The sequence below is a fragment of the Galeopterus variegatus genome, unplaced genomic scaffold (genome assembly GCF_000696425.1).
Source record: "Galeopterus variegatus unplaced genomic scaffold, G_variegatus-3.0.2 Scaffold1337, whole genome shotgun sequence".
NCBI classification, from domain to species: domain Eukaryota; kingdom Metazoa; phylum Chordata; class Mammalia; order Dermoptera; family Cynocephalidae; genus Galeopterus; species Galeopterus variegatus.
In genome coordinates, this window is record NW_007727448.1 from 12,700 (window position 1) to 24,409 (window position 11,710).

Here is an 11,710-nt window from a genome sequence, read left to right on the forward strand (position 1 = left end):
GAGAGAATTATATTAAGTGAAACGAGTCAGGCACAGAAAGAGAAATATCACATGTTCTCACTTATTCGTGGGAGCTAAAAAAATAAATAAATACACAAATAAACTGGGGGGAGGAGGAAGGAAGAAGACACAACAATTACAATTCCTTGAAGTTGATATGACAAGCGAACAGAAAGGAGATTGTTGGGGGGGGAGAGGAGGAGGGAGGGAGGTTTTGGTAATGGGCCACAATGATCAACCACATTGTATGTTGACAAAATAAAATAAAATTAAAAAAATATATAAACATATGCATTATTGAACCAATCTCCTATTGATCAATATTTACATCGTTCCCATTCCCTACCCCCTCCTCCAAATAATACTGCAATCAATATGTATCTTTGGTGAACATATAATTTCTTCAGGAGAGTATCCTAGAAGTTGCATTTCTCAGCCAAAATATTTAGATATTTAAATTTTTGATTGACATGGAAAAATTACCTTCCAGAACAATCTGAATGTATTTACCCAGCTGCCAATCTATGGGAGAGTAGTGCTGCCCCCCAGCTTTATCAGCACTTCACTTCGCTTTAAACTGGATCGTCTGAATTGGAATCTGGGTCAGTTGGATACAGGCCAACTTCTACAAAGTCCTCTAGGTGATTTTGAGGTACCCTTTGGCCTTCCCTAGTTGCCACTTTTACTTGAAGCTGTGCCCATAGTCGGTCCCAACCTTTCACCTGCCTCCCCACACTTTTGCTCAAGAGCAGCCAGGGAGCTCATTCTAGGGTGCTTTGCGGGTCTGCCTCACATCAGCCAGAGTTTATGCAACAGACCAGGCTGAAGACCCGTGGCAAACGAGGGCTAGGAAGAAAAGTGTAGATTCAATGGCCTGAGAGCAAAAGAAGCTCTACTTAAACAGTGATAGATTTCTAGGTAAATGGGCTGCCTGCTCATGTCCCAAAGCAGAGAGACATTTAGTCATTGACACCCACTAGGATGGTGCAAAGTTTTCACAATACAAAGTATTGTTTGTAGCAGCAAAACTCTGGAAACAACTTACATGCCCATCTATAGGAGATTAGTTAAATGGTTGTAGAAACACGCAATGGAATACCTACAGTGATTTTATGTCATGCCTTTATGCCTTTAAACCCTGCAGGTTTAAAGGCATGAGATAAAGTCACTGGTGAATACCATAAAGAACAGCATGGCAAGAACTTTCAAAATTACAAGTACATCTTTCCTTCCACTCAGAAGTCCATTTCTGGAAATTTACCCTGCAGAGAGAAATTTGCCTGCATGCAAAATGACGTGCACACGAGGTTAAGCAACACAACACTGCTTGGAGTAGCAAAAGATGCGGAGACAAACCAAGTATCCATCAGAAAGGTTAAACATTCAGGTGAAATGCCGTGCAGCTGTAAGAAGAGGATGATGAAGCTCTCTACGGACTGAAGGGGATAGATGGTCAAGGTTTCTGTGATGTTAAAAAGCAAGGTATAGCGTGTCATCACTCATAAGTGGGCGCTAAGAGAGAAAGAAGGAAGGAAAGAAAGATCACGGTGGTGCATTGTACTTGCAGAGCGAGAGAACAGACCTAGGATTGCCAGGGGTGGGGCAGAAGGGGGAGGGGGGTTGGGGCGAGGTTGGGTGGGGGATACGGGGAGTAACTGCATTTGACGTTGTGCGCATGATGATAGTATTGATCTGATCATCACATCTTGGGCACAGGTGCTGATGATCAGCTCTGTGCTCCATAAATATGTATAATCAATAATAATAATAATACAAAAAGCAAGGTGCAGAGGGTTCTAGAAAAGTTAAACTCGTAGAAGTAAAGAGTAGAATGGTGATTACCAGGGGCTTGGGGGGAGATGTTGGTAAAAGGATACAATGTCTGAGTTAGACAGGAGGAATAGGGGGTGGGGCGAGGTTGGGTGGGGGATACGGGGAGTAACTGCATTTGACGTTGTGCGCATGATGATAGTATTGATCTGATCATCACATCTTGGGCACAGGTGCTGATGATCAGCTCTGTGCTCCATAAATATGTATAATCAATAATAATAATAATACAAAAAGCAAGGTGCAGAGGGTTCTAGAAAAGTTAAACTCGTAGAAGTAAAGAGTAGAATGGTGATTACCAGGGGCTTGGGGGGAGATGTTGGTAAAAGGATACAATGTCTGAGTTAGACAGGAGGAATAGATTCAAGAGATCTACGAGGGTACTTCAAAAAGTTCGTGAAAAAATGGAATTAGAAGAAAATATGAATCTTCTATGAACTTTTTGAAGCACCTTGTATGATACACCACAGTGACTATAGTTAGTAACAAGGTATTGAATTCTTAAAAATCATGAATAGACAAGATTTTAAGTGTTCGCACCACAAAAAATAAGTATGTGAACTAATTCATATGTTAATTAGATGGATTTAGCCATTTCACGATGTACACATATTTCAAAACATCATGTTGTGTACGTTAAATATATACAATTTTGATTTGTCAATTAAAAATAAATTTAAAAAATGAATACTCTGGACAGCAAGTTTCACTTGTGTTCAGCCATATGTCAACATAGACACAGGAGGCGAGTAGCTCAGAATTGACCTGTAATGACAGTTCTTTGTTTGCAGGGGTGGGGTAGGCAGTGGTGGCGGTGTAGGGTAAAATTTTAGGAATGATGTCTCCAGACTATATGAACAAGTGGCTGCTCACTCCTATTAGCAGAAAAGAAGCCTTTTTTCTTCTTAAAGAAAAAAAAGCAAGATGCAAAATGGTGTGCAGAGTGTGTTACCTTCCTTGTTAAAACAGGAATAGAAAGTAAGACTACGTATATTTGCATTTGCTTATATGTGCATAAAGGAACTTTGGAAGGAGACACAGGAAACTCATTATACTGGTTATAGGGGACGTGGGGCATTGGAAATAGGGTGATGGAGAAGAAAGGAGAAAAGGACAATTTTCACTATAGACCTTTTCACATACATGAGGGCACTTCAAAAAGTCTGTGAGAAAATAGAATTAAAAGATAATACAAACCTTTCCATGAACTTTTTGAAGTACCCTCATACATACATATATATATGTATATGTGTGTATATGTACATATGTATGTGTATATGAAAGTAGTTCAAAAAGTTCATGGAAAGTGGAATTAAAAGATAATATGCATCTCTCCATAAGCTTTTTGAAGAGCCATCTATAGGGAGACTATCACCTACTCAAAAACTAGGTAACAGATTTAAACACAATAAAAAGAAGGGCAGAGCTATGTGGCAGCCCGATTCAGCGTGAAGCGGGAACGGTCAAGGCTGGGCAGTGTGGACAGCAGCTCTCCTGGGTGTAAAGTTAGGAGACATTTGAAAAAGGCAGTGGGGACTTCCTCAGTAGAGTAGGACTAAGGATTTTTTTTTTTTTGATGTTAGAGTTTATTTCATTTTATTTGATTTCCCCCCCCTCCCTCCCCAACTATATCATATCTGTTCACTTGTCTTAACACGTTCAAGGAATTGTTGTGATTGTTGTGTCTTCCCCCTGCACCCTTTATTTGTTTGTACATTTATTTATTTATTTATTTTTAGCTCCCACAAATAAGTGAGAACATGTGGAATTTCTCTTTCTGTGCCTGACTTGGTGCATTTAATATAATTTTCTCTAAGTTCATCCATGTTGCTGTGAATGGTAATATTTCATTTTTTTTTTTTATAGCAGAGTAGTACTCCATTGTGTAAATATACCACAGTTTCTTTATCCACTTGATGGATAATTGGGCTGGTTCCAACTCTTGGCTATTTTAAATAGTGTTGTAATAAACATGAGAGTACAGGTATCTGTATCCCTTCAGCATGATGATTTCCATTGCTCTGGGTATATTCCCAGCAGTGGGATGGCTGGGTCATATGGTAGATCTATCTGCAGTTGTTTGAGGAGCCTCCATACCATTTTCCATAGAGGCTGCACCTTTTGTCCCGCCAACACTGTATGAGAGTTCTGTTTCCTCCGCAACCCCCCAGCATTTATGGTTCAGAATCTTTTGGACATTAGCCATCCTAACTGGGGTGAGATGGCATCTCAGTGTGGTTTTGATTTGCATTTCCCGGATGCTGAGTGATGCTGAGCATTTTTTCATGTGTCTGTTGGCCATTTGTATATCTTCCTTTGTGGTGGAAGAGAGATTCACTTTTTATCGTGTATCATCTTATACAGTTTGGTCATTTTGCCATGTGTGTGCTATTTTTGTAGTAATAATATGTAATAATTAATGTCCTTATATTTGTCACCCTGATTTCGGAAGAGGGCAGAGAGCAAACCCCAGCCTTTCTTGGGGTATCCAACTGCTCTCACATTTCTCTGGGGAGCAGGAAAATCTGCTTCCCTCCAGCAGGAACCCCCCAAGAATAATACTTCTGCTCCTCCTCTCCATCCGTCCCTCCCGTCCCAAGGAAAAGGAGGGATGATTTGATTGGAGGCATTAGGAAGTCACTGAGATCTAGTGGATCCTTTTTCCAGGGCAGAGCCACTAGACCAAAAGCTGGCAGTGTCGAACTCTGTCCTTGTTCTCATTGTCATTGTCATCCTCCTCCTCCTTACCTCTCTCTCCCTCTCTTCCTCTCTCCCTCTCTTCCTCTCTCTCTCTCTCTCTCTCTCTCCCTCCCTCCCCCATCTCTCTCCCTCTACCTCCCCCATCTCTCCAGGCTCCTGCACTTGTGCTTTGGTACACAAATCAAAGTCACTTGAGGAGGACACAGTGCAGGTGTCCAGCTGTGATCTGCAGCCCCAGTAACAAAGCTGATCCTATCTGGCTCTTTGTGCTTATTTTCAGTTGGCTAAAAATCAGAGATGAGAAACAGTGATAAGAGTTATTACCATCTCCACCCCCAAGCTGGCTAACCAGAGTCCTGAATCTCAGGAAAACCTTCTAAGTGGGTCTTGCTATGACTGATTATACTTAAGTTAAGCACAGGTAACCTGGGCTTCACCTAGCACAGTAATATCAGATGACCTCTGACGGTTCTCCACCTTTGGCAAGATAGCTGGGAATCTTCATACGTGACTAGGATGCCAGGCACTGCCGATTTCCCGCCAGATCTCCAGGATTGATCCCTAGTCAAGACTTACACCAAATGAACCCTTGGAAATGACCAGATTTTGCATTTTAAGATGGAAAAAAAATCATGGGGGGCAGATGATGAGATCATAGGATCTCTTACAATGAGAGTAAGAGCAAAACTCCTTCGATGGGCTACAAAGCTTTTTGGGTTCTGGCCTCGGACCTCTGTCTCTAAGGTCTTCTATTGCCATTTTCCCCTCTCTCACTACAGTGTGTCCACACACACTTGTTTCCCTGCTCTTTACACGCCAAGTGCATTATGCATCTCGGGGCCTCTGCACATGCTGACCCCTCTGCCTGGAATTCTCTTCCTTTGCCTCCTTGTGCAGCTGGCTACATACAGTCCTTCAGATCTCAGCTCACCTCCGAGGTACCCCTTATCACTTTCTATCCCATTCCCTTCAGAGACCTTATTGTAATCTGAATTAATCTTTGTGATTTGTTTCCTTGCTCACTGTCTGTCTCCACGAGATGGTCCACACCCATGTAGCATTACCGCTCGTGATCAGGCATGTCCCAGTGCAGAATGACCGAGATGTTTGGATGCTGTCTGGTAACCTCAGGACCCCCTTATGCTGTTATCCTGTGTGCTGAGTTGTGGTCTCCCTGTATCCTCTCTTACAGCTAAGTTAAGTTAGTGCTGAGCGAAAAGTAAAAGTATATAAACTGTATTTATTTTGCTCACTGTTATACCCCCACCACCTACAATAGTGTCTCCCATGTATAAAAAAATCCAATAAATATTTGTTGACTTCTTTAGAGAGGAAAGCCAAGTAGAGAGGAGAGGAGAGGAGGGAGATGAGATGAGATGGGGGAAAAGAAGGGAAGTTAGGGTAGGAGATGTGTCATTCACCTTTGGACATCCTGCAGTGCTTAACACACACCAGACATCCAATGAATATTGCGGGAGAAGAAAAAGGAGGGGTGTTTTGGGGGCGTTTAGCAAGTTCTTAGAAGCTGATGAAGTTTCCAGAAATTTTAGCATTCTGAATGTGGTTGTGCAGGGTGGCAGGAAGCAGGGTGCAGGCATGACTTACGCAAGGCCAAGTGCCCAGGCCTCATCCTGATGAAAGTTACTGAACCGTGGCCCCAGCCTTCTCATGGATCAGTTCTTCCAACTTTCTCCCTTTCCACCCATTTTTCTACTCAGGACTAAAATGGACAGATTTCTATCCCACTCCCTCCCTCCACCTGGAGATGGGTTAATCGGCACTGAGATGAGTGACAGGAAAGAAGGAGAGGAGGTTAGGGTCATTGATTGACTGCCTGTGATTTCACACCTCCATTGTAAGGCATGGGAAGATCCCAAGACTCCCAGCCTTCCTCTAACTCTAGAGTTGATGAGAGATGGAAAAGTAAGACTTGATGGAAGAGTGAGACCTCAGAGCAAAGCCCCATCACATTCTCCTGCAGGCAGTTCACCCTCCATGGGAAGAGAGATGGGGAAATCACCTCAATATTGGATATGCCTAAGCCAGGAGATCATCCAATGATCATCTCTTAGGCTCGGCTCAACGCTCTGAAAAAAACCATCTAAGGAGATTATTTGCAGTGGCTCTGTATAGTCACAGACAGAGTATGGACATGTCCAAGGCAGGCCAGACCCCATGGGAAGTCAAGGTACCAGGGTTCCATTCAATCCAGTTGAACAGGGAGTTGAATGAGCTCAGCTTTTCATTTTTACAATGCACCAAAGAACCTGGGTCCTGCCATGACAGAAGCAAGGAGAGCAAGTTGTACCTTAAAAAAGACATTTTTAGATATCCTGTTATTCTCACAGAAATTGTTGTGGAAAGCCTGCTTCTCACCTGGACTTTGCACCGTAACCTGCATCGGCCTCCACACTGGCCTCCACTCTTCCCCCACAGCTCGTTCCATCCACGGCAGCCAGAGGCATCTTTCCAGACTTCAGACTCCTTACCTTTCCCTGGAAGGTTCCAGGTTGTCTGTCCCAGCCAGTTCCCCAACCTTATTTCTCATTGCCTGCCACGCTGTAACTAAATTCTTTCAGTTCTCCCAAGTTCAATCAATCAATGTCTCTCTTTCCCTCCCCTCTAATATCTCTTATGCTTTGCATATGCTGTTATCTCTACTCAGATTTACTCTCCTTCCCTTAACTCTTAACACCACCAAAGACATAAGTCAAAGCATTAATTACACTATCATAATTGCTTGGCTTCTTTCCCATCATTGCCCCTTCTAGGAGGAAGTTTCTCCAGGACAGGGGACATGTCTCCCCTATTCATCACTGTCTCCCCAGAACCTATTGGATGGCCATGGACCTGACACATATTAGGCCCCTAATGAATATCCATTTAATGAATCATGACTACATCTGAGGCTTGAGAACAAGACTTGGTGTTAGACAAAGTTCACCTCTTTAAATGACAGCCTATAGACTTATAGACGGTTTACACTACTAGCTATCATTAAGGTTAATCTTTGGTAAACTTAATCCTAGATAAACGTGCTTTGGTTTACAAGCAGAGAGCATGAACGTGGCCCATTCACATAAACCACATGGTTAGTTTTAGCATCACAGAGACACACAGAAGCCCAACTGGTGAATTTGTTTGTTGGTCTCTTTATTTTTGTGACACTTATCAACATGCTGTGGTCATATGGACAGAAGCTAGATTTTGGTGCAATGTACATGCCACCCAAAACAGCACATCAAACTGCATATGTGAATTGACATCCCAAGCCCCTCCGGAGTCTGCTGCAGAAACCCAGGGGGCCACAGGAGACTTGCCGCAGGTGTTAAGTGGGCAAGCTTGGACAGGCAAGAAAAGACTCTTTCAGTGTTCCGGCTACAAGAGTAATTATCTGATAATTGTCCTCTGTGAGCTGGCTTCTCCCCCACGAATGGGCCTCCTTTGTGATTCATGTTGGGTTCAGAAAACCTTGAACATTCTTTTATGTCCAGTTACATCTCATCAGAGCGTCGGCTGGGTGCTGCATTCATCTTCCCTGTGAATGAGCCCGAATAGCTGTTGGCACCGGGGTGCAATCTTGTCCTTGTGTCTTGAACAATCTGATTAACTGAGGCTGACATCAGTGCCAACTGATTAGCATTTAAACACTCCTCTCTCTTCCCACCTCCATCTCCACCTCCCCCACCCACCCCCAGTCCATTCATATCTCATGGTGCGACTTTGTGGTTTCTTGCCAGTAGCGAGGGGGAGAGGAACACAATGTGATTTATTTGTGTACAGAGAAATCAGTGAGTCATTGAGGGAGGAAGACAGACACACCAGACAGCTCCGAGGGGAAGTCGGGGTGGGAAACCCATCTACATTCAATTACCTATATACTCATGGAGACAAAAACAATACTTGGGAATGAATCCAGACAGTTAGTGAGTGAGTTTAAAAGACATCATGAGGAATTTAACAACTTCTTTTCACCTGTTTGTTCAGATTCGCAGATTGAATCTGATTCGCAGATTCAGAATAAAGAGCAGATTGGCATTCCGGGATGCTTACAAGGATGTACTCAGAGGTGGAAAAGATCCAGGAAATCAGGAGACCTGGGTTCGAGCAGGGGTTTTGGCCCCAAATTGCTTTGTGACCTTGAGCAAATTTCATCTCTCAAAGCCTCAGTGTCCTGCTTTGTAAAATTTGGACAGTAATCTTTTCTTGTCCAATCTTAAAGAACCAAAAATGGGGGCAAGGTGAGGAGAGTGATGTGTATCATGGAGTTTTAAGATGTTGAAAGCACTTTTACAAATGCAAGGCTTAGTCTGACTCATTTAAGAGATGGGAGCTGTGCTCTCTTCTGATGTAACATGGACAACAGTGGCTTTATTTGCTGGGGACATGCAAAACATTCCTGAGAAGTAACTATTGTTATCTTCATTTTAATGATGAGAAAACTGAGGCTCAGTGAAGGAGCCACAGTTGGTTAGTAGCAAAGGCAGGATTTGAAGCAGGGCTGTTTCATCCCCAAACCTTTGGCCCAGCAAGGAGGGAAGAGGCTGTATTTTTTTCTGTATCTCTCCTGCAGCTGGCCTCTGAATCCTGGCCCAGCTGCTTCCAGGGTGAGAACCACCTACCACAAACAAATTAGCACAGGATCTTCTCTGGCTAAAAGGTCCCTAGTGAAGGAGGACACTTGGTGGCCCAAAGGTAGCAGAGAACCAGGTGCTCCAATAGAAAACTGGACTGCAGAAAAAAGTGTGAGAACAGTTTCTACAAAGGCAGGAGCAAAAGGCACCTTGGACATGGGGGTGCTGGTCTAGCATCCTCATTTACAGACGGACAAACTGAGGCTTGTGGTGTGAAGGAGAAAGCCCTGAGTTTGGACAGTGAAGGAGGACACTTGGTGGCCCAAAGGTAGCAGAGAACCAGGTGCTCCAATAGAAAACTGACTGCAGAAAAAAGTGGGAGAACAGTTTCTACAAAGGCAGGAGCAAAAGGCACCTTGGACATGGGGGTGCTGGTCTAGCATCCTCATTTACAGATGGACAAACTGAGGCTTGTGGTGTGAAGGAGAAAGCCCTGAGTTTGGACGGGCAGGATGCCTCATTAGCTCACTCTGTGGCCTTTGGTAAGCCCATTCTCATTTCTGGGCCTCAGCTTACCTTCTGTATAATGGAATCATTTCTTCAAATAAAACTTTAAGAAGAGGACAATATATAATCGTGCAGTTAAAGAATTGACTCAGTAGGTCTGGATTGTCCACACCCTGCATATTCCAAAAAAAAAAGTTTTGGCCCTTGACCTTGGCTCCAGGGAGGTAACCTCTAAATCCTTGGAATATCCAGCCTGCTAAGAGTGTCTTTGTTTCCCTGGGGGCCTTAGGCCATGTCCCATAGATTCTATGTACTAACATTGTGATTTATGGTGGGGTTCTTGGGCTTGGTATCATCCTGACACTTCTGGAGGGGCTCGGGAATAAGATTAGCCATGTGGATGGTCAGTTATGTCTATGTGACCCACCCCCAATAAAAACCCAGATGCCAAGGGTCAAGTGAGTTTCCCTGGTAGGCAATATTCTGTGGGTGTTGCTACAAAATTGTTGCTGGGAGAAGAAAACAATGTTTGCATGACCCCACAGGCAGAGGAAAACTGGAATCTTGCACCTGGTCTCTCCTGTACCCTGCCCCACGTGCCTCTTCCCTTTGTGGATTTTAGTTTGTGTCCTTTCCTTTTAATAAACTGTAACTGTGGGTATGATGGCTTTTCTGAGTTCTGTGAGTCCCTCTAGCAAATTATTGAACCTGAGGGTGGTCTTGGGGACCACTGAACCCTAATAACCAGTAAAAGATGAAAGCACATGGATTGAATCAGGACTGGGAGAAGGAGTCTGAGAGCTGCCCCCCCTAAGTTTTCCTCCTACCTGAGTCACTTTTGATGAGAATGTTGAGGGTGATGGAGGCTAACTGTGATAAGTGCTTACTACATGCCAGGTCCTATAGCAAGTGCTTTCACATGGATCATTTACTCCTCTCAACACTCCTTGGAGGTAGATGTCATTATTACTCCCATTTTACAGATGAGAAGACTGAGGCTTTGAGAAGTTTAGTCACTTGCCCAAAACAACAAAGATAGTAGATGGTGGGGTTGGGATTTGAACATAATCTAGAAAGCGCTGGACAGAATGGTCTCTAACATCCCTTGCAGATATGATGTCTTATGGATAACTGATGTTAAGGGACAATTTTTCTTTGGGGGCCATGGGTGAGAATTCTGCGGCTTGGAGGGAGAAATAGTTTCTGCTTATCTCCACTTCTCTCTTGCTCTCTCAGGTGCCTTTGCCCATGCCAGGCCTACACTTGCCAACTTCTAGGTCAACTTCAAGAATAACTTGGGCCCCAGTTGGAGAAGAAAATGTCCTGAGTCTATTCCATCCTATTCCATCCCTTTCCATCCTATTTATCCCATTCCGTCCTGTCCCATCCCATCCCAACTCATCCCACCTCATCCCATCCCAACTCATTCCATCTCATCCCATTTCATCTCAGTCCATCCAGCCCATAATTGTATATTTACTGAGCACTGCTCTGTGCTAGGGGAATGCAGGGATGCATAACACATTATCTCTACCCTCCTTTACAGTCAGTGTTCTCACTGGGCAGATGAGTCCTGGTGCATGCTGGGGACAGGGCTGGCACCATCTAATGCCAAGCCACAGGCTCCTCCATTCTCTGACTCCTGGGTCTTGATGTCTTCTTCTTGGAGTCCAGCCAGCCTCTGCCCAGAGCCTAACGAGCTCTCACAGCCAACAAGAACAATGCCTCTGATGTGTATGGGGCTGAGGCCAAGGTGGTACACAGAGCCTCCCTTCACTTCCAGGACTGCCCTGCTGAGTGGGCAGGTGCTGGGGGCAGGGCCTGGGGGAAGGCACTGGAGGGGGCGGATTTGATGGTCCTCAGAGTGGCCATTGTTAGCCCCCACCCGGCAGGGTCTACACAGAGAGCCTCAGTCCCTGGTGCCCACCTGGCCCCCTTCACAGGCACTGTGCCTGCTCATGGTGGCACTGGGCCATCTTCCCTGAGGTGGGGAAAGAATGTCCTTTTATTCACTCAGCAGCCAAGTCTGCCAAGATTGGCTCAGCACACGTGGGGCTTGTCACACAGAGAAAGATAGAGACAGAGAGACAGAGAAGGAA

General features: G+C 44.4%; 1 protein-coding gene across 1 annotated transcript in view; it reads right to left on the reverse strand.

Annotated features, from left to right (window-relative positions):
* Positions 1-5,584, reverse strand: part of LOC103593393 (seizure 6-like protein) — a gene marked incomplete at its 3' end in the record, with an annotated part of 17,420 nt that extends 11,836 nt beyond the window's left edge. Inside the window, exon 1 of the mRNA XM_008576357.1 lies at positions 5,554-5,584. Within this exon, the coding sequence (XP_008574579.1) occupies positions 5,554-5,584 (31 nt within the window). The remainder of the gene's footprint in view (positions 1-5,553) is intronic.
* Positions 5,585-11,710: the final 6,126 nt, after the last annotated feature.